This window comes from Manacus candei, unplaced genomic scaffold (assembly GCF_025592945.1).
Source record: "Manacus candei isolate 608988 ecotype Guabito, Panama unplaced genomic scaffold, ASM2559294v1 h1tg000124l, whole genome shotgun sequence".
NCBI classification, from domain to species: Eukaryota; Metazoa; Chordata; class Aves; order Passeriformes; family Pipridae; genus Manacus; species Manacus candei.
Genome location: NW_026138172.1, coordinates 854,841 through 881,815, shown reverse-complemented (window position 1 = coordinate 881,815; position 26,975 = coordinate 854,841). Strand labels below are relative to the sequence as shown.

Below are 26,975 nucleotides of genomic sequence, written 5' to 3'. Positions count from 1 at the left end.
AATTTCAGCCCAGGTCTAAGGCTTTTTCCACAGTTACCCACTGAATGACTTCTTTCCTTGGAATTTCCAATTACCTTTGCATGTAACTCATACCCCTTTCCCAAACACCCTGTCCAGGCAATCACATTCATACCCAAGTCTATTTGAATGACTTTTTCAAGTGAGAATTTGTGAAGTACTGCCAAGTGCTTTACTGCTAATTTTGTGGTCTGATTTCTAAATACAATGAATGATCAGGGGTTTTTTTAGGTGTTTTCTTTTCTTTGTCCTATAAATCCATGGCAGGCTATTGATCATGGTTCAATTACTAAGCACATAATTCAGGACTCACTAAAAATTTTTTTTAAGCTTTTTGCAAAATTCCATAGACCTTGAATCATATCTTAAATGATTGTAGATTGTATTAGGATTTTTAAGCAAAATTTATAGGATGGGAACTATTAATTTTGCTCATATTATTGTTGCATGTGGTTTTTTTTTAGTGAATAGCTATCATTTCCAGGAATAAAATCCCTAAGGAACTTTATTATTACCCCAGGCCCTAAAATATTTGTCCATGTGCTCAGCTTTAAGCACAGGGTTAATTTTACCAGCTTCTAGACAGCTCTTCTTCTCTTTAAAACTGAACATAATCTTAAGGGCTATTTTGGATCAAGACCTGTGCAGGCAGGCTGAGTGAAATAAATCCATTTAACTGGGTCTCAGTAAATCCTGATCCTGATTGTGGTTTGTGTTTTTTGGGCGGGGAAATGGATCTATAAACCACTCCTGCAGAGACTCTCAGCAGAGACCCACTAAAAGCTTTAAGGATGAAATCCTTCCTGACAGCAGAATTTCAGCTCAAACTGTTATATTTTACTTTCATTGGAAAGGGATGGATTTTACAAGGCAATAATCAGAGAAGAATGAACCCTATGAGGAAAAAAAAATAAAAATCAAAGGTCAGCTGATCTTTTGTCCTAAGATTGTAAATTTTGGATTTTTTTTTTCTCAGCTCCTACTCTTCTATAGTTGTCCTTATTAAACTCTAGTTTTGGCTTTGCAGTGAATTTCCTGGTATCAGCTTTTGTGTTATTTGCTGTATTCACACCTCCTGAGCTGTAGTTTTTCACTTATGGAACCTTCACTGTTCTCACTGAGCAAGGCATTGCTTGGGGCAATGGAATATTTAGTAAACACTTCGTGGAATAATGGATAACCTCAGGCCTGACAGAAACAGACACTTTAGATTATGTTTGGGGATCGTAAAATTTTTGGTATTTATGAAGATATTATGGAGAAGCAGATGAAGAGAAAAATCTCAATGAAACTTTTCCAAGCCCACAAATTCAAGCTGTACACTCTAGTTTGTAGACCAAGCAAGTGCTAAAGGCTGGTAAAGGCTACAAAATCCAGGATGTGATGCTTAGCCATAATTGATCATTTAAGTTTATTTCATATTATAGTTCTGGGATGTTTCTCATGTTGTGAAAGTTATCATGCTAATTATACTCCATATTTACCTAAGGAAAAATGCTTTAAAAAGACAAAACATGAAGTTTGTTGTGAATGAAAAAGAAGCTGAGGTAGGCAGCTCTGTTCAGTAGGACTGGGATCTTTGTCTGCTGTTGCCTAGAGCTGTTGTGTTTCTGAACAAGAGCATCTTCACTGAGCTTGTAGTGTGTATATGCTATCTTAACTTCCCAGTGTTTCCCTTGTTGACAATAGCTAGGAATTTCAGAATTTAATTCTGAATGTCAGTACCTGCAAATCTAATTTTGAGTTCTTACCATTTCTGCAAGCAAAACAAGGCCACTGAAGTTCCATCTGAAGCAAGAATCGGAGTTAATTTTGAATGCTCTGCGTTGTGGTTCTCAGGGGAGACTATTCAGGGGGTGACATGGAAAGCCCCTGGGGTTTGCCTGGGGAGCTGCACTGAATCAGTCTCAGATCTGACAACACTATCCCTCCTTGCAGGGCAGATGTAGTTTAAAGCACAGAAGTGTAGGCCCCTATAATCTATCAGATTAAATAATTCCATTGGCATTCATCACGTAGCTATACAGACAGCAGTCACATGGTATATAGAAATTGAGAGTCTGAACTAGTACAGAGCTGACCACCTGCTCTAAAATGTCACAGATGTAATCCCAAGCTTTATTGCATCAGTAAAAACTGGGACAAATCCCACTGAAGTCAGACATTAAACCTGCGCGAGATTGGAATAAAGGTTTTATTAGTTGTATGTGTGACTTAAACACTTCCCACTATTCACATTGTTTTTTTCTGTACATCTTAGATGCAAGTTAAACTGTTCAAGAGTAAATATTGCTAAAAAAATCCCACCCACTTTTGCCTTCCTCTTTAGTCTTTCACTTTGTGTGAGCCAGGTCTAGGCTGCAGCATTGCCTTGATATTTCCTAAACTTGATGTGTGAAATGGCAGCATGGATCCTTCTCTTAGAGATCCCATGGGAGGAGGTGAAGGACCTGTCTGGGATCAGCCTCTGAGAGAATGGAATTGACACCCTCAAGTCCCCCTGGAATTTAGAAAAAGCCCCTCTCCTCAATCCATCACGGTACTGCTGTGCTTTTGGTTTCCACTCACATGCAAATCCTCCCCTCAGCAAGATCTGCATCAGAAGACTTCACCATGAAATCTTGTAGTGAACCACCACCACTGTAAGAGGAAGCCTAAAGAGAAAATAGATCATTAAATAACTCTGCTAATGAGAATTTTCCTCTTTCTGTCAAAGTTCTGCTCTCCAGCTCCCTCGTATCACTCTGAGAAAACTACATGCAGCAGGCCTTTCTCAGAAAGCCATATCTTCCATTTCTGTGGAAAAAAGAAACCAAAACAAAATAAGAAAAAACCATGAGAGTTTGAGACAAAACTGTTCCCATGAGAACTCCCTTTTCCATAATTGCTGTTATCTGATTATTGTGGGAGAAGGGTTTTTTTTTCACCTTTACCCCCGCCTAGGACAAGTACCATGTCCCGATGCCAAGTCTCAGGAATCCAAGACGGCCGAGATTATTGACCCAGGGAATATGTGCCTCTGAGTCAGATCCTGAGGTCAGGAGGATCCTGACAGCTGTGTTTTATGTGTTTGAAGGATCTAATTTTCAAGGAAGCAGGGTAATAGTTATTGCCCCCCATCCCACTCTTTCTACCCTTCAGCTCCTCAGCTGATCAGATCCTACTCCCTCAAGACCTGACTATCCTTGTGATATGGCACAGGCACTGTGGCTGCGGCAGCTGAGCTCTCACTCTCTGTCCAACAGAAATATTTCCTTCCTGGTAGCTTTTACCTTAGGATATGAGTCCAGAGATCCTGCTCTGCCCTGTTCTTTGGCTCATCTATTGGGGTTATTCTGTGTGCTCTGCCAGCAGCGTGGAAATGAGCAAATTTCTGTTTTCTGAACTTAACGAGAATCACATTTAGTAGATTTGTGCAATAACGAAGATTAAAAAAAATTATCCTCCATATGACCAGTGGGCTGTGTCACATGCAGATCTGACTAGGGCTATTTGTAATAACTTGACAAAAGCTGTCATTCGATATTTTAAAACATATTTAATCTCGGAGCCTGAGAAACCAATTCTGTCGCTTTCACACATTTGGTTTCACTGTCTACTGTACAAATGTGGGACTTGAAACTTCTACATTGCCCAGCAGCTTTAGAGCCATGTTTCTACTTCATTATCCACAAAGACTGCACACCACAAACATCTATGAGCGGTAAGTTGAGGTGGTTATTGTACAAAATATGGTGTGTAAAACAAAACCAGGATTCGTATTAAAATTCCTTTCTCAGACACTGAGAACATAAATAAGAATCAGCAGAGGTTATTTACAGTGCTAGACAATATTTTACTGCATACTTCCATTTACAGGGTTTTTTTCTTTTGTAAATTGCTGCTAAATATGTGTGTAGTGGTCATACCAGACAGTTCAAAACTTTTTTTAAAACCTAAATCTCTGAAACTGGACAAAGTAATGAACAATTTTTATGACACTGATGTTAAAAAACCTTGGCTTGTGTTGTGTGGTAGATAATGCTTTCAATTTAGGCTCCCCCTTATGCATTCAATTTGGATTTAATACCTTCTGAGCCAAATTCTGCCCTCACTTAAGAGCCTCATCATCCCAAGTGCTGACAATGGGGACTGCAGAGGATCAGTGAGAGCAAGGCTTCATCATTTGTGCTCAGTGAGCGTGGTTAATTCCTCATCAACACAGCGAGATTAACCCCAATTAATAGAGGTTCATTTTCCTTTTGAATTACTGTTTCAGATGATCTAATGGTATTTATTTAACCCTTATCATAGCAGGAAAGAGCCTTTCATCTGATGTTACCGTTGAGCAGCTGAATTCTCCTTTGCTTTCCTAAATCTCTGCAAGAGGTTTGCCACCCAACAGTTTTGACTCCCTATTTTTTTTCTGCACTTACTTTCCTTTTTTCACACCCTCCATGGGTGTGAAATATTTTTGCTTAGAGGAAAGGAACATCCTACATTCTTCCTTAGGAGCGTCTTCTGGAAGCACTGATGTTTTCTGTTAAATGGTCTCAACATAATGTACAAATAATGGAGCTGGTCTGTCAGTGATTCTCTCTCCTCCCTGTGACACAGCTAAAGAGTCACAACATGCTGTGTTTTAGAGAGGGTCAATCGATCTGCTGCAACCACAGCATCCTTTTACAGAAGATCTATCCAGATTCACATAAGGCATGTTCCTGGGCAGGCAAAAAATGTGAACTGAGAAACTGTCCTTTGTCCAAGATCACCCCTGGCAGTGTCCAAGGCCAGGTTGGATGGGGCTCTGAGCAACCTGGTCAAGTGGAAGGTGTCCCTGCCCGTGGCAGGGGAGTTGGAACGAGGTGATCTTTGGGTCCCTTCCAACTCAAAGCATTCTATGATTATGTGATCTACTGAGCATCTGAACCCCGGGACATGCAGAAAGAAAGCTTTGATCACCGGCCCTTGATTGTGCAACTCGCAGCTCAGAAATGAAAGGTGTGTGAAGGCGGATGTGAAGATGGCCCAGGGCTGCCCCACTCTGTCTTTGCTCATTGCTGTTGTGTACACAGACACTTCTCAACCATGATTTAGAGCAGCCTGGTCGTGGTTTCATCCAACTGTGTGGGTAAGAGCTCCAAAATAGGACCCTGTGATCAAAATGTCCGGAAACATGAGGTCATGACATCAAAAGGCCAGTTCCGTAGTGAAGGTATGGCTTTCAGGTGCCGCTGCCTTCAAAGGTCAGCACTAAAACAAAGGAGAAATCTATATTTGGGAACATTCATGCAAAGCACTACCGTTTGCTGTTTGCCAGAGGCACCAGGGCAATTAGAGATTACAAAAAAAAACCCGACAAAAAACCCCCCAAACAAACAAAAAAACCCCCCAATCCAACCTAACAAACAAAACCAACCAAACAAAACCCAAAACAACAACAACAACAACAACAATAAAAAAAAAAAGGAAAAAAAAAATTTCCAGCTCATGGAAGTAAGAAACAGAGGTTAGTTACATAATTAAACTAGGAATGTCATTACTGAGCTCTGCAATAACCTGCACAGAGCTGCATGGACCTACAGTGGTAGTGAATGGCCAACTTTCTCGGGAAAGTTTTTTGTTATCCTTGTATTGCTTGGGTTTTTTACACCACATCTGTGCTTGCTTCGTCATTCTGCCATCTGCTGTAACAAAATACAGACAAAGCATTTCAGAGAACAACCTCTCCACACTTTAAAATGCTCCAAGCCAGAGAACAGCCTTTTATTTCTCACAAGCTGTAGTGCTTATCATCCTATCCTCCTCCTCCTCCTCTTCCTCCTCCCCCTGCCCCACATGCATGATGAATTACACACGCTTACCAAGCGTGGAGAACACAGAATCCCATTGATTTTGCCACAATGTTTCTATTAAAGGAAACGAATGTTTCTGCGCTTTTGCTTCGCTGAAAGGTCAGAAATAGCAGGTCATTATCATCAAATTTTTAATTTTGAAACTCCCAATCAGGCTCGTTTCCTGTTTGGTATTGTCTGCAGATACACAATGTACAGCAGAGAGAAGGACTCGGGTTGCTAAAGGATGGAAATAACAGAGTATGAGGAGAGTGGTTTTGAGCACACACTCTGTAAAGTCCAGTCAAAGTTTCTTCCTGGTGCAGCCGCACAAATCTCTTGGTAGCAGTAAACTCGCTGCACAGACTTCATTCCTGAACACATGTTCAAAGGTGATAAAATAAATGCAGATGGTTTCCCAAAACCTCGGTGGAGCATTTTTTGCTGTTACTAAATGGACTGTAAAAAAACTAGGGGGAAAAAAAACCAGAGAAAATACAGTTTGACACAGACAGGCAATTTCAGAATAGCATTTGGTCATCTGGGAGAAAATCTAAGTAAAATGTGTGTTTATAAGATCCATTGGCAAAACAATATTGACAGAGCATCTGAGCTGCCTATTGGAAGTGATTTTTAGAATGGTTAAATTAAACAAGCGTTGCGAGCTGAATATTTTACTTATTTACTTAACACATCCAAACAAATAGTTGGATAGGAATTTTGAATTCACTGTGCCACGACCAAAGTTGACAATAAAACCATCCCCAGCTACAGTGAAAGCAGAATTAGACCTTAACAAATTTATTACAGGCTTTGTTTACAAACTTGTTACAAAATTATACAGCATCTTATGCGTACACAGGATTTACAGGAACGCGTTACTGATGTGTGTGATTGCTCCACTCTCTGGTCAAGATCTGCAGGTTTTTCTTCACCTGAGGCCTGATCCAGCTTCCACTGGAGAAGGTGAGATTTTTTGTTTTTCCATGGACTTTAGTGGAAGCTGGATCAGATCCAGAGGGTAACACTTCCGTTCATTGTTTTCCTGGGGTGGGAAAGAGGCAGCTGACCTAAAAGCCTTACACACCACGCTTCTTTCTCATTTCATGTGTTTCAGATGACAGGAGTATTTACTCCGAGACATTTTTTGCTGGCTGCTTGTGTTAGAGTTAAGAGTCAAAGATCAGTTCCTCTTACTGGATCTACAGTGGAAAACGACAATTGGTTTTCTTTGAGCCTTTAAAGAACGAACCTCCCTTGATTTTCACTGAGAAGAAACTAAGGTATTAGGATCAACTCTGATGTTGTTTACATTGCTATAAAGCTACATTTTCTCCACTGTCTTCAAGAGAATTTCTCTGGATTTACAGTGATGTAAATAAAAGTGGCATCCTCACTGCAGGAACAAGGTAGTTTGTGATTAATAGGATTTAACCAAACTAAGTTAGTCTTCTTACCTCCTCTTCTCACATGGAGATAGACCTGTCTGGCATGGTGAAACAAGATTTCTAAACTTAATGATCCATGACAATATCAGCTCTCAATTACTCCCAGCATCTGCAAATGATCTTTATTTGGGAATTCAGGGTGCAAAATTAGGCTTTTAACTTGCAAAAAAAATCCAGTGGGGCAAGACTCTGAAAAATATGCTTTTACCCCCAAGCTAAAAAATTTTAGTTGAAATTTAAGCTTTCCTACTAGTAAAACTAGCAAAATCTCTGTGGGGGATTTTTTTTTTTTTTTAATGTTTGCCAGGGAATGAGAAAACTGGAAATATTCTAGTCAGATCTATCAGATACTGAGTTCCTTGTTATATTACATCCTCTCATTTTAACGATTGCCTTGGTATGGGACCTCTGAAGTTCTTATTGCTTGAAGCAAAGTAAGGATTTAGTACTGCAAGGTGATGATATTTCCTGGGAGGTAAATACCCCGGCCTCATGCTGAGAATTGAGATGGTTCTCAGAAACCTTGCTTATGGCCTCCCCTGCAGAAACACCACCTACACGCTCCAGCCTGGCTTCCAGAGACACAACTATTCCAGTGCTTGGCCTCATGGGCAACCCTTCTGGTTCTCCGGTGGTTTTATGGTGTGCAACACTCTCTGTAAGGGATTAGGGGAGACCACACAATTTGCTGCCTGTCACGGCCTGCTGCAGGTTTGAAGTTGGTTTTCCAGGAGTGAAAGCTGCACGAACAAAAGAATCCTGAAACCTCGGGTTTGCGTGCTCTGATCTCATTTTCATTTGTGATGCTGAACACGCAGTGAGAGCCAGAGTGGGAAACCTTCAGACACTACAGCTGTAAAGCTGTTTGAGTGGCTGGTGTTTTCCAGCCCTGCCTGGGTGTTAGATCTATCCAGACACAGATAACATGCAGTCCAATCTTAATTCTGTTGATAGCCATGGACTCTACTTTATTTTATGGGAGTGGGATCCCATCCAGGGCATTACACAGCTAGCGTGTAATAGACCTTCTCTTCAAGTAGTGTCATTATTCCTGTCCCCAGTGGAGCTACATGACAATCCAAAGAAGAGTTTGAGGTATATATTTGCAAGTACATTTGTCTGTCCTAAGCAACAAATCTGTTTAATTGAGGAACTTCATTATTACTACAGACTCTGTGGATTTTAGTCACCATCCATTTCAAGTTCCTGTGAAAGGTACCAGGTTTTTCCAGCAGTTCTAAACATTTTTCACCCTGTGAAAAATGAAGAATGGATTGTTGAGAAGAATGGCTTTGTATGGGTGTGTGGCTTTGATATCCATGCCAGGATATCGTATCTTTCTTTTCTACAATTTCCAAGCCAAGGGCTCTTTTCAGGTCGAGACACCACCAGCTTTGTTTCCAATTTGAAAACTCTGACAGAGAGAAACGATCCAGCAATGCAAGCAGAAGATAATGATTCATGTGAGGAGAAGGAGGCTGATCACAATAAACCATCTTTCATGTATTATATTAATGATCCGTTTAGATTGGTCCTTGGCTTCAGTAAGTTTCAGCTACAAATATTTTATATTTTTTTCATATTTTTTCAATGATGCACTGGCAGCATTAGAAACAGTTGCAAAACAAATGTGCTTCAGAAACATAAACGGAAGTTGCTGGATTATTAGCAGCCATCCTGAAATGCTAACAGAGGAAAAATGGTAATTTCACTAGCAAAACTGGCATAATACACAGAAACTTTATTTTAGGGCTACCTGACGTCTGTAAATTTGACATCATCTGCAGGCTACAGCACGTACTTTGGTCCATGTTTGTTTTGGCGGTGAGGAGTCAACATTGCATCCAATTAAATGTGGATGTATAGAGCAGGGAATATAAATATGTACACAACTCTTGGCATTGATCTGATTTTTAACAAGTTTACTAAATGACAGTCACTGGTTTGACAATACTGAATGAAAAATACTGATTTTACACAGATTTTACAGGAAGATTACGGTATGCTGCCGACAAGCAGTGTCACAAACATAGTCTAAAAAAAACCTGGAGCTGCCCACAGCAGAGGCACACACCCTTTGCTCTTGTTTATTGAGAGAGAAAGCTTATATACTGTAGATTTGCTGAAGTTTAATAAATAAGGTCAACTTATAATATATATAAAACAATATAAACATTTATATGCTACATGCATATCATATAATTTAAAGTAATAATTTATATAGCAAAGAGATGCAGATTTATGTTCTTCCTATTTTCCTCGACAACGCGCACACGCAGGAGGTGTCTATCCTTATCCATCTCCAGCCTACCAGTTTGTTGTTTTCTGAAGTCAGTGCTCTAACATAAGTTTGGGATGTCTTGCATTGGGAATTCCAGTGCTTGTCATCGATGCCCCGGCAGCCGTTTTTCACGGGCTTGGCTTCTTTACACCTCGTCTCATAAAAGTATTGCTTAACTGGAGAGTTGCCCGTTTTAATTTCTCCCAGAACAGTTACCTGGTGCCCTCTGATGTCGATGGCAGAGGATTTGTCCGTGACCCACAAACTTTCACTGTCACAAACGGAATATTCCCCTCGGTGGCCCTTGTGCTCCGCGTACCTCTTCCGCCGGGAGGTTCTGTTCACCACGGAATTCCCAACATAATCCTCCATGAGGTACAGCGGCGGCGGCTCCAGCGGCGTGTTGTCACTCAGGAGGACTCGGGGAGAGTTGTAGCGTCTCTGCTGCCTCAAGAGATCTGTATCCACTGAGATAACTGGCTGGAAGTCTGATTTCACATTTTCCTCTCCGTCCATGTCTTGCTGAGCGTCTGCTTTCTGCACCGTGTTTTGATAGTTTTCCTTAATATCTACCATCTGCTTGGAAAGCTTGTTTTTTAAAATGTCTGCTTGGATAAGTTTGATAATAAGGGAATTTATCGAATCTTCTGGCAAACTCCTTTGATCCATGTTGGTAGACTGGACGCCACGAAGATAAGCGAGAAATATCACATAAAACAAGATGGACATCACCTTGTTCACCTGTAAGATCTGCAAAGAAACACAAAGTCAACATAAAAACAATTAAAGGGGGAAGTTTTTCAGAGGCTGCAAACATGAAAATTGGGAGATTTTATTATAACATCTGCACTTTATAGATGCAGATATATATAGATACAGAAACACAGGCTATGTGTTTCTTTGAAGATATTTGTTACACTTTATAAAGAGTGCAACTCATTTCTGAGGGTTTTTTTTTCATTCTCTTTCTCTCTATGGTGCTATAAGGGAAAATACTCTTGAAGGAAAATCGTGCAGACAAGTAGCAAAATGGAGTTTTTAGTATTTTAAACTTCAGAAAATACTAGCTAGGCCCCTGTAGTAAAAGTAGGGAATTCAGATGGATCCACAGATCTTTTGGTAGTGATTTTTTGCAGAGTTGGAACCTCTTGTTTTATTTTGTTCCATTTGGGTTTTTTTGTTAAATGAAGTTGCTTCATTACATTTATATAAAATGGAACAAAACTGACAGTAATTAGAAATATTCAAGAGCAGGTGGAGGACACCCCTCTCCCCACCCCCCTCAAAAAAGAAGAATTTAGTTCAAAGGTTGAAGATTTTGAAAACTGTGCATAGAAACGTGTTACTTCTTTGCCATCCACTGCTATATGTAGATTCCTGTGGGTGTCCTTTCAATTATAGCTTCAGACCGTATTCTAGAAGCTCCTTTGTAATTTCTTTTTAAGCCTTTGTGGGGTTTTTTTGTGTAGTTGAGAACCATGCACATCCATCTAAGGAGGTGTTTTTATTTCCTGTGGACACCTGCATATTTTGTATTAGCACCCATACTTAAAGGAAATCAATTTTCAATGTAAAAATACTGATGGAAGCAAACCATTCACTTCAGAGCACACCTCCTTTATGAACTTGTTGCATAAGTAGTGGATTGAAGAATGAAACATCAAACTGAGAGCACCTTCATCCCATGTAATAAACTCTGGCTGTAGCACTGATTCAAGTGACTCAGAACAGTCCTGAATATGATTCTCCTGCACAGCAAACACATCCACCACACGTCTGATACCTCCAGCACTCTGGGATGAGGGCACAAAGTCACAGACCATGGAACAGATGGAGCTGAAAGGATCCTCAGGACATCATCTAGACCAATCCCACTGCTCAGAGTAGCATCAGCCAGGGCAGCTTGCACAGAGCTGTGCCTAGTCAGGTTTGGAATATCTCCATGGATAGAGACTCCACAAGCCCTCTAGGCAACCTGTTCCAGTGTTTGACCACTCTTGCACTTAAAAAAAAAAAATTGTCATGTTTCAGTAATATTTCCTATATCTCATTTGTTCTCACTTCCTATTGTCCTTTCATGGGACACCTCTAAGAAGAGTTTTGCCCCATCTTTTTTACTGCCTCCCATCAGATATTTCTGCACTTCAATAAGATCCCCCTGAGCCTTCTCTTCTCCAGCATGAACAGCCCCAGGTCTCTCAGCCTCTCCCCATGTGGCAGTTGCCCTAATCCCTTAATCATTTGCATGGACTAGCTCCTGTATATCCAGGTCTCTCCTGTACATCCACGTCTCTCTTGTACTGGTTGGCCAGAACTGGACACAGCACTGCAGATGTGGCCTCCCCAGTGCTGAGTTGAGGGGAAAGATCCCCTCCCTTGACCTGCTGGCAACACTCTGAGTACTCTGTTTTTTTCACAAGAGAAACTGTGGAAATATCAGACATCTTGAACAGAAAATTTTCCCCTTTAAAAAAAAAATAATCATAATTTTCTGTTTAAAAGAGTGAACCATTTTCTGTATAAAAAGGCAAAGAAAAAAAAGATGAAAAAAATTTTACTGCACAACCCTCTATCCACAATAAGTAAAATTCCTTTTTGCAAGATTGAGTCCCCACTTCATAGTTTGGAACTGCAGCAAAATCAGAGCTACCCTCTGTGGATGTGTGAGCTGCCCTTTTATGGACAAGAAATGTGTTTTCTCCATTCTCAGTTTGTCACAGTATGAGTTCACCTAAATCTAGACTGTTGCTTGCAGCAATGTTTTGCTTTGGGGGGAAAAAAATCTAAGATGTTCAGTTACCATACAATTACTGTCACACCTAAATAAATACTAACTTAATGTAGATGGATCTCAGAGCCCAGACTGTACTGTATGAAAAATTGCAGAGCAATTTAGTCTTCTCTCAGAAAATTATTTGCTTTTAAAAACAGTAAAAATATTATTAAACAGATGTCATTCAGCAGATTTCTTGCAGCACTCAGGAGAGCAAACCCACATGCAGCATGACACACAAATCTATAGGATGGTGAGCAAAGCTCTGACAACGCTCTGCTCAAAGGCTGAAAGCATTATTCATGCCAACATGCAGCTGCATGCAATCACTGCTCTGCTTAGTCTCAAAACTAAGTGGCACTAGCAAAATACACAAGTTGGAGCAGGTGATGAGGTGGGAAAAGTAAGACTGGAGTTCCTGCAGACTCTCTTTAATGTCATTCTGCACACAAAAAAGAAGGGCTGGGGACCTCGGAGCTGGAACAGTTCAAATAAGCTATTTTTCTTTTCCATGGAGGAACTCCATTAATGGGAAAAATACCTAAAAGTATTTTGCTGAACTTCATGTGATATGTCTTATGGATTTGGTGGGAAAGATGTTAACCTACTCTGAAGTTTGATGTGTAGTTTGATTTACAGTTGGCAAATTATTTGCTGCAAAAGTAAAAATATGCCAGAACAAACCTTTATCCTTTTTCTGGGTGCAAAATTTTGACAGGAGACACAAACGATTGGTAAGATTACAATTTTCAGGGAGTTTTTCTGAGACAATTCACCAGGAAGGTTCATCAGTGGTGTTCAGAAATTCCAGGACTAGAAACAGTCAGTCTGTCCATAAAGTCCAACACCTCAGAATATAAGACACTGTTTTAGGTGGGAGAAATGGACATTACTGGGAAACCACAACTGTTTTATGGCCTTGGCTCTAATATGGTCATAAGACACCTTAAAAGTATATAGGTTTGTAGGTCTGGGGAGAATTGCTTTTGATAAATGGCCCTTTGCCCAAAATGGAACATTGTGCCTGTCCGAACTGAAGATAATTTGAAAGTATTTTTTTTTTTGGCATATGTGTTGTTAAATCCATAAAAAGCAGAGGAAAATGTAAAACTTCAAAATGTTTATGTTTTCATATTTTCAAAGCAAATCATTCTGATGTTTCTGAACATGCTTCAGATGTTACACAATGGAATTCACAAAGCAGAGCAAGTGCTTACTCAGAGTAGCCCAGTGAGTAAGTTATCTGTGGAGGAGACTTGGATTAAAGGTAAGATTTCAACACAGGTATCCTGTCTAAGAGAAGACTGACTTAACTTCCAGGCTCCTGGGGCGTGGGTTTATATGGATCTCGGGAAAAGTTCTTTCTTTGGCCTTTTGAAGAATGGTATAAAAATCTCCCAAGTATTCAGCCCTTCACATGACTTCTTCTGTTCTTTCGTTAATTTTTGCTTAAATTCAAATGATTCATTTCAGGTAGAAAGACAGATTTTGTTCAAGCCAAAGTTTTCTTAGTCAGCTGATATCAGCGAGATATTTTTGTTGTTCTACAAGGTTCTTCTTGAGATTTTCCACATGTAAATTCCTAACAAAAGTTCATTTTGGCTGTCCATGTGGACTGTTGGTAGCCGAGTAAATGTGCTGAATGGCCCTAGAAATGGACAGAATACTTATTTACACTCCTACAGGTAGTACAGATTAGATTACATTTAGGATCTGAGTTTGTGTCCCAAAGCCATTTTACTGGGAAGTCATTCCCACTTGTCCTGTCGCTAAAATTCCTGATGAAGAGCCCCTCTCTGGCTTCCTTGTAGGTCCCTTCAGACACAGGAAGGCTGCTATGAGGTCTCCATGCACCAATCTTCTCTTCTCCGTGCTGAACAGCTCCAATATTCCAGAAAACTGTTTTTCCTGAGCTGCTGAGAAGAGTTCTGCTGTCGTACTCTGCTATTCTTTGTGCCCTTCAAGATGTTGGGTCACACCTTTGATGCTTTGAACTCTGGCTAGAAGTAATTAAAAAGAGGCTGAGGAGCATATGGCTCTCATATCAGCCCTTGAGTGTGCTTGGAAATCACTCTGCTACGTGCAGTTTGGAAAAGCACTGGACATCAAGGTAGGAGGATTCTTAGAGTTTGTCCCTTTGCAGAGCTCTTCTTTCAGAAATACACTGGCTTTCAAAAGTGATTACAGACTTGGCAACAGAAACAAAGAAGATCCTGAAGGGAACAAGGACTATAACTAAGTGACATTAAGCATCATGAATGGTCCAAAGGATTTGTGGGAGAATATATCACAGTATGGCTGGAAAACCAGTATATCCTATTAGCAGTAGACTGCTAATTTGCACTAAGCAAGTTTGACTCAAACATTGCTGACATTGTGGCACAGCAGGTAAAAGCAAACAGCACAGAAAAGGAAAGCTCATGCATTGCAAAGCTGCTTGATCTTCTAGCTGTGGCTTAGTTTTACTTTATTTTAATGGTTTATATTCCTGCCTATCACTACAGTGTCAGTGGGGTACTAATATTGTCTGGTGGTCCAAGGAAGGTCTAAATTTAGGAGAAGTAAATAAGGTTACCTCTTCCCTCCATCAATAAATTAAATCCTCAATAACCTCTGGCAAATCACTTTCTGCTCTTTTCAGACTCGACACTTTATGTAGTAGAGGAAAGCTTGGCTTCATTTTGAAAAAAATAAATGGATTACTTTATTTTGATCAGCCTCTGAACAGTCTACACAGCTGAGGAGCAAAGCATCATCTAAAATATTCTGTGAAAAGAATGAAATCCTAGTACTATGAAAATTCCCTAAGTATTTACTTGTAAGTCATTGCTAAGAGGAACTGGAATAGAAGGAAAAGTAACTGGTGAATTTTACATTCAGCATTGGAATCACAGAATCACAGCATATGCTGAGTTGGAAGGGACCCACAAGAATCATTGAGTCCAACTCAACTCTGCACAGGACCATCACCAGGAGTCAGACCATGTGCCTGAGGGTATCATCCAAATGCTTCTTGAGCTCTGTCAGCCTTGGTGCTGTGACCACTGCCCTGAGGAGCCTGTTCAGTGCCCAACCACCCTCTGGGGGGAAGAACCTTTTTCTAATATTCAACCTGAATCTCCCCTGACACAGCTCCAGGCCATTGCCTGTGTCCTGTCCCTGGTCCCCACAGAGCAGAGCTCAGTGCCTGCCCATCCTCTTCCCCTCCTGAGGAAGTTGTAGCTGCAATGAGGTCTCTTCTCAGTCTCCTCTTCTCCAGCTGAACACACCAAGTGCCCTCAGTGTCCTCACACGACTTCCCCTCAGGGCCCTTCACCATCTTCGCAGCCTCTTTTGGACACTCTCTAATGGCTTCATATCTTTCTGATATTGTGGTGCCCAAAACTGCCCCAATGTTGCAGGTGAGGCCGCCCCAGGTCAGAGCAGAGCAGGACAATCCCCTCCCTGGCCCGGTTGGAGATGCTGTCCCTGATACCCCCCAGGACAGGGTTGGCCCTCCTGGCTGCCAGGGCACTGCTGACTCGTGTCCAACTGGCCACTGACCAGGACTCCCAGGGCCCTTTCCCAACACTGCTCTCTAGCATCACATTCCCCAGTCTGTCTGTGCATCCAGGGGCAGAATTCGGCACTTCCCTTGTTGAACTTCAAATGGTTGGTGATTGCCCAGCACTCTCATTTATCAGGGTCTCTCTGCAGGGTCTCCCTGCTTTTGAGGGACACAACAGCTCCTCCCAGTTTTGTATCATCTGCAAACTTGCTCAGTGTCCCTTCCAGTCCTAGGTCTAAGTCATTTATGAGGATGTTGAAGAGCACTGGGCCTAAGAGGGAGTCCTGTGGAACCCCATTAGTGAAGGTCCCTCGTCTGATGCCACCCCAGTCACTGTCACCCTCTGTACTAGACTCATGAGCCTATTGCTCCCCCACCACATGATGAGTTTATCCAGCTGTGGAATGGACATTTTGTCCAGAAGGATACTGGGAGAGACAGTATCCAAAGCTTTACTGAAATCCAAAAAGATCACATAAGCTGGCTTCCCCTGATCAACCAGGTGGGTCACCTTGTCCTAAAAGAAAATCAGGTTTGATCAGCAGGACTTTCCCCTCATGAAACCATGCTGGCTGTGACCAATGACTGTGTTATCTTTCAGGTGTTTTTCAATACTTCCCAGAGTAATCCTCTCCATGACTTTATCAGGCACTGAAGTGAGACTGACAGGACTGTAGTTTCCAAGGTCCTGCTTCTTGCCCTTCAGGGCAATGTTTGCCAGCTTCCAGGTAGCTGGGACCTCTCTGGATTCCCAAGACTGATCAAAAATCATCGAAAGAGGTTTTGCAATGACATCAGCAGCTCTTTCAGGATTCTTGGATAAATCCCATCAGGCTCCATAGATTTGTAGGGATCCAGTTGGAGCAGCAGATCCCACACAATTTCAGGGTCGACTGGGAGTTGATCATTCTTGCAGTCAAGGGCACTGAGACCCCCTTGGTCTGTCATCCATGTTGAAGACTGAAGCAAAGGAAGTATTAAACACCACTGCCTTGTCTGTCCCTGTTTGTAAGGTGACCATCCCCATCCTGTAACAGATCAAGGATATTTCTATGCTGCCTATTGCCATTCAATATTTGAGAAAATTCTTTTTATTGTCCCCCACATTTCTGGCAGTTTCAACTCCAGTCGAGCTTCGGGCACACAGATTTTCTCCCTACAGCAGCAAGCAGCATCTCTGAATTCTTCCCGTGTCACTTGACCTTGCTCCTACTGGGCATACATCTTCCTTTTTTTGCCTTACTTCCAAGACAAGATCCCTGTTCAGCCAAGCCAGCCTTCTGCCTCGCCTGCTTGACTTTCAACATTTGGGAATTGCCTGCTCCTGTGCCCTTAGGAGCTGATGTTTGAAAAGTGACCAGTGCTGATGGACCCCAGCACCTGCAAAAACATTTTCCCAGGGGACCTTACTTACAAATTCCCTGAGCAGCCTGAAGTCTGCTCCCTGGTATGATTTGTGTAAGTCAGCTTGAAGCGTTTGCTACTTTCTAAAAAATTTAGGAGCAGCTTCTGTTCTTCAGACCAAGCAACTAATGATCATTTGTGGGGATTGACAGCTTTTTCAGGCTTTTACCAAAGTGTAATTAATTTAATTACATAACTGTAATTAAACTCATTGCTTGCTAAGCACTGCTTTCCCATACTCTCAAGCAGTGGAAAGCCCTGTTGATTCTCTCTTCCTAATAAGTGTGTTGAGAAGAAATGCAGCTCTTCTCCTTTGTGCTTAGGGGAAAATGCAGAGGGTACAGAACAAAAGTGTCACTGCATTCTCAATGTTCAAAAAGATGGGAATATGAAATAATTGCATATGAAAATTTGCACTGTATTTCAGAGTAGTAATTGACTATTTGCACAACATGTGCCTGCAGAAGGATTTATTGAAGTAGATTGCTGCAGAGTGCTGAATGTCCCTACAGGCACTATGACCCTCCTGAATGTTTCTACTTCTCAGGATACGGAAATTTCAATACATATGGATTGAAGCTGAAGCTTTCACAAGAGCCAGACCCTCTGAGAAGCCAAAGAATTCAGAGACAAAATCTAGTGGGACTGAGTTATGGCAGCCTTGAGTGTTAACCCTCCAATCCTGGGTGCCAACCAAACTGTAGTTAGAAAGAAGGAATTTAAAACTAATTCATCCTTCTTGCAGATGGGCAGGGGAGAGCGGCTGCACACTCCAACTGGGGGAGACCACCAAAGGTTCTTAATTTCTGCAGCAGGTCAATTGCCTTTAATCATGCTTTACTCAAGGCTGTTTTCAAAAAAGACACACCTGAGCACTAAGCCCAAACAGCCTCCAGTGACTGGCATATACCTAATCTCTCATGGAAATGGAGTTCAGCCTACTGAGTTACTGACATTTCCTTTTCCTCTTTAAATGACTGGCGGAGCAAAACACAGCAGGACAGTTCACTCCAGCACAAAAAACTCATCTGCACTTTGAACCAATCTACAATGCTACTTATGATTATCATTGTGACCATGACCCTACTTGTCATTGAAGAAAGCTTTCCCAACTGGTGACATCTTCCTGAGGAACGCTTTTGCAATAATACATCTTCTGCAAGCAGCAATCTGTTCTTGGAGCAGTTAAATGAGCTATGTAGAGTCACAGCAACATCTATTCACTCACAGAGGTGATTGCAACAGCATGTGTGTCTACATTTGATCTTTCCACCACAAATATATCTGTATCTTTTCAGGGATGAAGATGTGGTTGCCTTACACGTACCTGCCCTTTTCCAAGAGAAAGGTCAAGAGCAGTTCCTCAGTGCTTACCTCACTGTTTGGAACAGCAGCTGCTTCTCACACCTTGTGCACAGTTAATTCTGTTAGGTTTTGGCCCTGCACCTCCCTCCCCCGCCACCGACATCGGGTGGTGTTCAGGGCACTTCAGACCTCCCTGGAGGCATTTGACACTCCCCAGCATCCCCTGGCCATCCCACTGAGGGGCTCAGCCATGAATAATGTCCTGTATAATGTCAGCCATATAAGCTCCATCCCCAGCTGTATAACCAGCCACAGAAGTTTCCTCAGTCACAATGAGGTTCTTCTCTGGTTTAATTCCTTTCCTCACTGACATTTATGTGACACGTTTACATATTTACACCTGTCTGTCTCTGCTCCGACTGCCGTGATATGATTTTGCATTAACCAGTCGACTGATTACTCTGTGTATTGACAAGGTCGGAAGAAGAAGTTTGAAGGCTGGGATCCCAGTTTCTCTGATTTCTTGGAAGAGTTTGGCCAAGTCTAAATCTCTTTTCATTACTTTCTATATCTGCAAAGTAAGAAATTCTGTGCAATGATGTTGGGGTTTTATCACCCTAGATATATACCCTGGCATCCTTTGGTTTTTCACTCCAAGAACTGCCTGTTTTTCCCCTACTGAGAAAGCAAAAGTAAGAATTTCTTCTCTCCACACAAGGCACAATAGCAGTGCAGTAGGATACCCTGTGTGTTGCATGTCTGTTTTGAGAGTAACAAGACATCTTAACAAATATATTTCCATAAATGTACACAGTGTAAATCATCCTCTGGGTACTTTTACCATTCTAGAGGATGAACAGCTGGAGAGCAGCTGTGGGGAGAAGGACTTGGGGGTGCTGGTGGGTGAGAGGTTGGACCTACCCTGGCTGTGTGCACTGGAACCCAGAACCCCCCGTGCCCTGGGCTGCACCCAAAACAGTGTGGGCAGCAGGGGAGGGGGAGATTCTGCCCCTCTGCCCCACTCTGAGGAGACCCCCCTGCAGTGCTGCCTCCAGCTCTGGGGGCCCAGCACAGCAAGGACATGGAGCTGCTGGAGCGAGTCCAGAGGAGACTGAAGTTGGTAAGGGGACTGGAGCAGCTCTGCTGTGAGGAAAGGCTGAGAGAGTTGGGATTGTTCAACCTGGAGAAGAGAAGCTTTGGGGTGACCTAATTGTGGCCTTCCAGGACCTGAAGGGAGCCTAGAATGAAGATGGAGAGAGACTATTTCCTGGAGTGACAGGACAAGGGGGAATGGTTTCAAACTGACAGACAGTAGGTTTAGATTGGATATTAGGAAGAAATTCTTCCCTATGAGGGTGGGGAGGCCCTGGCACAGGTTGCCCAGAGAAGCTGTGGCTGCCCCATCCCTGGAAGTGTTGAAGGCCAGGTTGGATGGGGCTCTGAGCAACCTGGGCTAGTGGAAGGTGTCCCTGCCCATGGCAGGGTGGTTGGAACAAGATGGTCTTTCAGGTCCCTTCCAACCTAAACCATTCTATGAGTCTCACATCACTGATATTTGAACAGTCCATAAATATTTATCTTGATTAATACTGACAAAGTAGGAGGGATGCCATTGCTCCCATTTTAAAAGAGCATAAACCAGAATACTCAGAAGTCACATGATATTTGTAATGTCATACAGATTGGGGTTTTCATGTTGCATTGACTGGTCAGGGAAGTCAACCTGTAATACTGTATGGAAGTTTGGTTGATCAATGACAAGAGTGAAATGCAAGGAAATGAAAAACAAAGCCATTTTCTTAGTCATGGGAAAGAAATAAAGCTGTGGTTGAGCAAACAATTTCCACAAAAGCTGAAGTATTTCTACATATTATTCACTGTGTAGCTCTGAAAACTGCCCAAAGTAAATCATGGTAGCAGATAATTTAAGCTGATATACTGTGTGTTAGTTAATATTTTCATTACTCTTTGTTAATAGCATCAGGGCCAAGCAGCAAACAAATTAAATTTGCAGCTGAATTTGGAGGGGATGCAAACAGCAGTAAGCAAAGAGAAACACAATCTCTGCTGGGGAGATGGAGACATAAAATATTGGCAGAAAACTGCAAAATGAAAGTCAAAGTAGAAATTGAAAGCTAACATGCTGTGGGAATGCTGGTATTGAACAGTGATATACGGAGGGGGAAAGAAACTTAGAAAGGAGTAATACCTGATCAGACCCAGGAAAGGCACAGTATTTAATAAAGGCAAATACTGAGGCATTTCTTTGCAGAGCTAAAAGGGAATTGTAGCTTTTTGTAGCACAGGAGTGAAACTAGGAAAGCTGCTTGAAAGCTGTAAGGTATTGTCATATGAAAAGAAAATTGGGAAAGAACAGCAAAAATGACTGAAAGGGTTGGAAAACTGACCTCTGAGGAAATTGCCTTGAAGGTGCAAGGCTTTGCTATGAGCTAACAGAAAGGCCATGAGAAAAAACCCAGAGTAAAGATCTGGAAAGCATGAGCATTGGTGAAAGAGAACATTCACTTCGGGGTGGGGCGAAAGAGCGCAATCAGGAAAACTGGGATTAAGCTAAGGAAAGGGAAGTTAGGCTGATCATCAAAAGCAGTTTTCCAGCTCTGCAAGATGTTTGTAACAAACCCAAAGCCACACCAAAGAGGCCTGGTTTCATGTTTCGTCTCAGCCCTGAAACTCCATCTAAGTCTTTTTTTGAAACAGTTTGAGGATCCATTAACCTTTCAAGTCAACCTGCACCTACTTTGGCTCAACCACGGCTGATTAATTGTTTTGTATTAAAATCAGGCCATTGAGGGCTTAAGTTTTCCATAATTAAAGTTGAGAGCAGTCTCCCAGACGAAACTCACTTCTTTCACCTCCCCACAATTCTGAGGGGTTCAAGCCTGGCCTTATAACAGATTATTCTCACTGTTCTATTTATAAATACCAGAGGTGGGTTTTGTCTGTTTAGGTAGCAGGAGGAGAAAGGGAAACATCTCTCAGATGATTAGAATTTTGTCCCTCTCCTTAGGCTATGAAAGGCCAGCCTCATGGAGACCCTGTGATGTAGGATAATCTGGAATGTTTTTGCATTTATATTCCCACTGGTCAATTCATTTTTTTGGAAAAAAAAAGTTACAGAAAGAAATTAAAAAGAGAGTTTTAAACTGCTATTTGTTAGTTTTTCTGATATTAGGAATCTCAAAGGGACAACTTAAACTTTCAATTTTAATATATCATTATTTTGCAAGATTTTGCATGGAGAGCAAAAGCTTTCTCTTTTGTTTTCGTTCAGAAGCTGAAAACTTCCTCTTCCATCTTTTTTAATACCTTCCATTTCTGTTTTCATTTATGAAGTAGAGAAAACAGTGAAATCAAGCAAGCAAAGAGAAAAAAGCAAAGAGTCCAACTTCAAAAATGTTAGTCTCATTGTGAAAAATCTTGCACACCTAATCCCAGTTTATGGGTACAGACAGGACTCCCACCCATGAGGAAACAGAAATACTGTAATAGGGAATGCTAGTTAGAAATGAAATAAGCTTTTGTTCAGTTAGAATTAAAATAGATCCTTAAGTTAACCTAAGACCAAGGAAAAAAAGGATTTATTTGGTTTTCTGACAGCTCTGCTGTGACCCTTGAATACAAATGTTTGCATTGAGAGTACGGAATCACAGAATCCTTAAGGTTGGAAAAGGTCGCCAAGATCATCGAGTCCAGCCCTGACTGATCACCACCTTGTCAACTAAACCAGATCACTGAGTGCCTCATCCAGTTGCTTCTTGAACACCTCCAGAGATGGGGACTCCACCACCTCCCTGGGCAGCCCCTGCCAATGCCTGACCACCCTTTCAGTGAAGAAATTCTTCCTCATGTCCAACCTGAACCTCCCCTATCCCAATTTGGGGCCATTTCCTCTTGTCCTGTCCCTTGTTCCCTGGGAGCAGAGCCTGACCCCCACCTGGATACAACCTCCTGTGAGGGAGTTGTAAAGAGCAATAAGATCTCCCCTGAGCCTTGTTTTCTCCAGGCTGAGCATCCCCAGCTCCCTCAGCTGCTCCTCACAGGACTTGTGCTCCAGACCCTTCCCCAGCTCCATTGCCCTTCTCTGGACATACTCCAGCCTCTCAATGCCCTTCCTGCAGTGAAAGCCCAGAACTGGACACAGGATTTGAGGTGTGGCCTCAACAGTGCCCAGGTCAGAGGGGATGGTGTGAGAGCAGCACCACCTCTTACAAGGCCCAGTCAGATTTTTTAGGTACCATTTTCTCTGAAGGAACAGCTTTGCTCCTCGAGAGTTTGTCCCAGTCACTGACTCTGTGTGAGCCTTGCTGTGCCTCCTCATGCCACGTGTGCTCCATGGGACTGGGACTGAGACAAGCTGGGACACAAGAGGCTTGGTGGGGAAGAAACGCTTCATTTCATCCAGAACTGCACCTGTGTTTGCTTTTCAAAAGCTCATGACTCTGGGTTTCTCTGAAGCCACACAAATACATCCATGGCCACTTCATGAATCAAAGTCTGCTTTTTGAATATTCCCTGTTCCTCAAGGGTTCACGAACCTCCAAATAAAAAATTCTTGTTAGGCTTGCAGGTGCAAAGTATCTGATGCAGCATTCTCTAGCAAAGGACCCCAGGCCTGATCCATATACCTTAAAACCACCAACAGGAACTCACTGAATTCAGCACGAATTGGACAAAGCTTTTGCACAGTGAGGAGTGTGGGGGAATGACAATGTGAACACACACAGCTGATGTTTGATCCTTATTTTATCATACATGCAGCATGCAACTGCATTGTTTGCATCAGGACCACGTGAGCAATTAGAATAGCTTTGTATAATTAGTATCTTTTCCGTGCCATTTGCACAGATGCAGTAGCTTGCTCACAACCAACTTAAAATTAGGTTTTTAATATTATTCTCAGAGAAAAGGGAATCTTGTATTTCTGATAAAGTACAGGTTAGTGCTTTGGAGGGAAAAAGGGAAAAGTGTGCTTCCTTGCAAAAGATGTAAGACTTCAAAAAGAGCTTGTATAAGTAAAAGTTTTTCTATTCTGACCAGCTAAGTAAGCTGGCTAAGAGGAGAGATCACCTCCACCAAAAACCCTTCTCACTTTTATACTGTGAAATCATGAGGGCTCTCCCAGAACTGCTCCCAGCCGCACAGTGAGACCCCCAAATCCTTCCTGTGGAGAAGAGCTCATGAATACAATGTGTGCCCATGAAAGGCTTGTGTTTTTTCACATTGTGTCTGAATCTTTCAAAAAGCCATTGCCCATTTAGAGAAAAAAAGTCATTCTACTAATTGGCATTACTTTATAGCAAATTGTTTACATGTAGGCCTGTCCTGAGGGTAAAGACTGTTCTGGTAAATCGGGCTACTCTGCATTTTTTTTGCTTGTAAAAATCTGCCTGAAGTGGAACTTTGCTTGTGAGTCCCCTGGTTCATCAATGTACATGTGGATAAAATTTCCAGTATGCAGTTCTCCTCGAGACATGGAAGTTTTCCAATTTTAACTCTCAGTTAACACTTTGCTGTGAGATTGACTATATTTAGGGGTTAATGCTCAAGGGGTGGAGAGATTATTCTGGTCTCAGGCTAGCAGTGTATGATTTTTAAATTTGTGTGTTGCCCTGATGCAATGTAGATTGCTCACACATTCAGCTCATGGTTGAATGCTTTGCTAAATTGCATCCAAAATCTGCTAATTTGCAGACAAATTAGGGTCTCTACAAGCATTTCTGAAGTCAAATAATGATCTCTGTGTTCTCCTGTTGTGCTAATGCAAGCTCTGCCCCTCTGCCAGGTCCAAAGCTCATCTGAAAACTGCCTTGGGTTTTACTTTATCCTTATCTTTTAATCTAGATGCCATTTTGCTGTTGATACACAATGCCTTCCCCCTCCCCCTTGCCAAAAATCTTTGAAAGGGGAATTTTAGAACTGGGAATGCTTTAGCACATGTTTTCTCTCACCAAGTATATGATCTCCAGATATTTCATAGAAAAGCAAGGTTTTAACCGGGCATGTGAGGGAGGCAAATGAGACGCACAGCAGCTGGCCTTGCCTCTCCTCAAACAGTCAGTAATTAGTATGTCTTTTTAGAAAATTTCTCCTTACTGAAGAAATTCTGGTCATGAAAAAAAATTATGGAAGGTCAGGATTAAAGTAACTTTCAGGGTATGAGAACAAGGAATGGAAACTAATTTTTTTAACAGACTTTTGTTCACCTCTTGTTGTATGCACACTTAGTTTATGTCATGAAAAAATCTTACTGACATCTAACCACCACAAAATTCATAGAATCACAGAGCCATAGAATGATTTGGGTAAGAAGGGGCCTTAAAGATCATCTAGTTCAACCCCCTTGCTAACAGAGGGTAAGAAGAGGCTGCTGGCAGCCTTGCTGCAGGCACGGCAGCTTTTCTTCATAACTAAGAGTGGTTTTGTTGACCAAGTGCTTTTGCTGTTGTTTTACAGTTTAGAAACTAAAGCCCAGGCAGGTTGTGTGACTTTTCCCAGATCATTGGAGGCCAAGGTCATGTGAGAAGACAGTTGGAGAGTGGGCATTCAGACCTTCCTCTCTTGAGGTGTAGGCTGTGGTTAGTTCTACACCCTGGACTAACCTCTTCCTTCAGGTTCTTCCCCAAACTCTGCTGACCTCAACCAAAGTCCACTGAGTCATCTAGCCAAAACCAAAAGTAATTCCATGCAATATTTCTTCCTATTGAAGTGGTAAGGAAACAGTCCTTACTCTAGCAAAGTCAAAAGTGACTGGGAAGCAAGCAAAGGGAGGAAAAAGGATGTGGAAAATATTGCCAAAGGTGTCCATGGCTGGCTCATGCAGAAGATCTCAGGTGCCTTGAGGAATTAAGAATAACTTGGAATGAGCTTTAAAAAAGGATCAGGCCAATGTAAATCGGTTGTAACAGTTCAGTAGTTTTCCCCAGGAACCAACAAAACAATCAGGGGAGGGATTTTTAATTCTGCACTTAGGAAAAGCCTGGTCCTAGACTTCAATTTGCACAGTAGAAATCCCTGATTAAAAAGGAGCCAAAGACTGTTGTGCTTCAGGAAGTAGGAGAATTAGGAATGCTTACTTTGGACGATGGTGTAACTTTACAGTGTAGCCTATACGAGGGGAGATGCACAGCTGCATCTCCCCAGGAGCAGAGCACAGAATATATTGTGAGTCAGTCACAGTTCCTCCCTATCTTCCCTCCACCACCACATGCACTCCCTTTGCTCTGCTACAAAAGTCAATTACTTCATCCTTATTTTTTTTTTCATTTTTTTTCTTCATGGAGCAGTTTTCTCTCCCATGCTCCCAGCCAGCTCCTTTGGCTAGCGAGGAAGCGGAGTGGGGTGAAGCCTGGGCTCTCTGCACTTCTGTCATCTCAGCATCCCCTCTCCACCCACTTCCTCTCAGCAGGGAGTATTGGGTGAGCAGTCCCTGCTCCTCTTGCTGCAGGCAGAGTTGTATTAACTTTAACAGTCCTGGGAGCAAAGCTGGGGGAGAGGGAGGGACACTCCTTCCTCATTCCCTCCCTTCCTCTCTCTTATATTCCTGTCTGAATGCCAGCACTGGCAACCTGTGGTGACTTTAACCCAGCAAGTGCATTCAGTATAGATTCCCAAGTAAAGACCCATGTCAAAATGAGACAGGATGTTACCAGTGCTGGAAAACGAGGGAACATGTATCCTGAAACCTGTGAAAGCCCAGCCTCTTCCTAACCTGCTCTCAGTCTGTTGCTAGAAAATATGGAAGGGAGCCCATTGCACAAACAAAACAAAGCAATCACATCCTTAGGAACTTTGGGGAGGCAAACATATGGGGAAACTCTTTACTCAAGGTGAGAGGTCAGTCAACATCTTGGGATAACTGCATGTAAAGGGGATAGAAAGTTCTCAGGCCTTTCTGACAGTGGGAACGCAAAGAGCTTTGCTGAGCTACATGCAGGATTAAAGGGCTTTTTCAAGGGTAGGCAACTTTTCCTGTGGCTGGCTCTGATGGGAAGCTTACACACATTCAGGAAATATCTCCTGTGCCCTCCCAGGAAAAAACAAAACCCCTCACATATGCGTCTTTTCTGACCTGTGCTCCCATCATCTCACCCTAAACCAGCATCTCTGGGTTGGAAACACTTCAATCCTTAGAAGTTTCTTCCTTGACCGTGTCATGAAGACCTCTTTCTTTTCAGCACACATAAGGCAGGTACCGTTTGTGATTTCAGACTTTCAGTATAGCTTTGATTAGGATACAGGTGAATGGATAGCAGAATAGAACCTGGCGAGTCAAGCCTGGGGGATTCAGACCATTTGGACTGTGGAACTCGAGTGCATGTGCAGAAATCATATTTACAAGCAAAATAATTTGCTAGAGTTGTCTAGA

At 42.1% G+C, this 26,975-nt stretch overlaps 1 protein-coding gene across 1 annotated transcript in view; it reads right to left on the bottom strand.

Annotated features, from left to right (window-relative positions):
• Window positions 1-5,945: 5,945 nt before the first annotated feature.
• The window catches only part of NTF3 (neurotrophin 3), a 57,904-nt gene continuing 36,874 nt past the window's right edge, over window positions 5,946-26,975 (bottom strand). Inside the window, exon 2 of the mRNA XM_051770745.1 lies at window positions 5,946-10,310. Within this exon, the coding sequence (XP_051626705.1) occupies window positions 9,519-10,310 (792 nt within the window). The 3' untranslated portion in view covers window positions 5,946-9,518. The remainder of the gene's footprint in view (window positions 10,311-26,975) is intronic.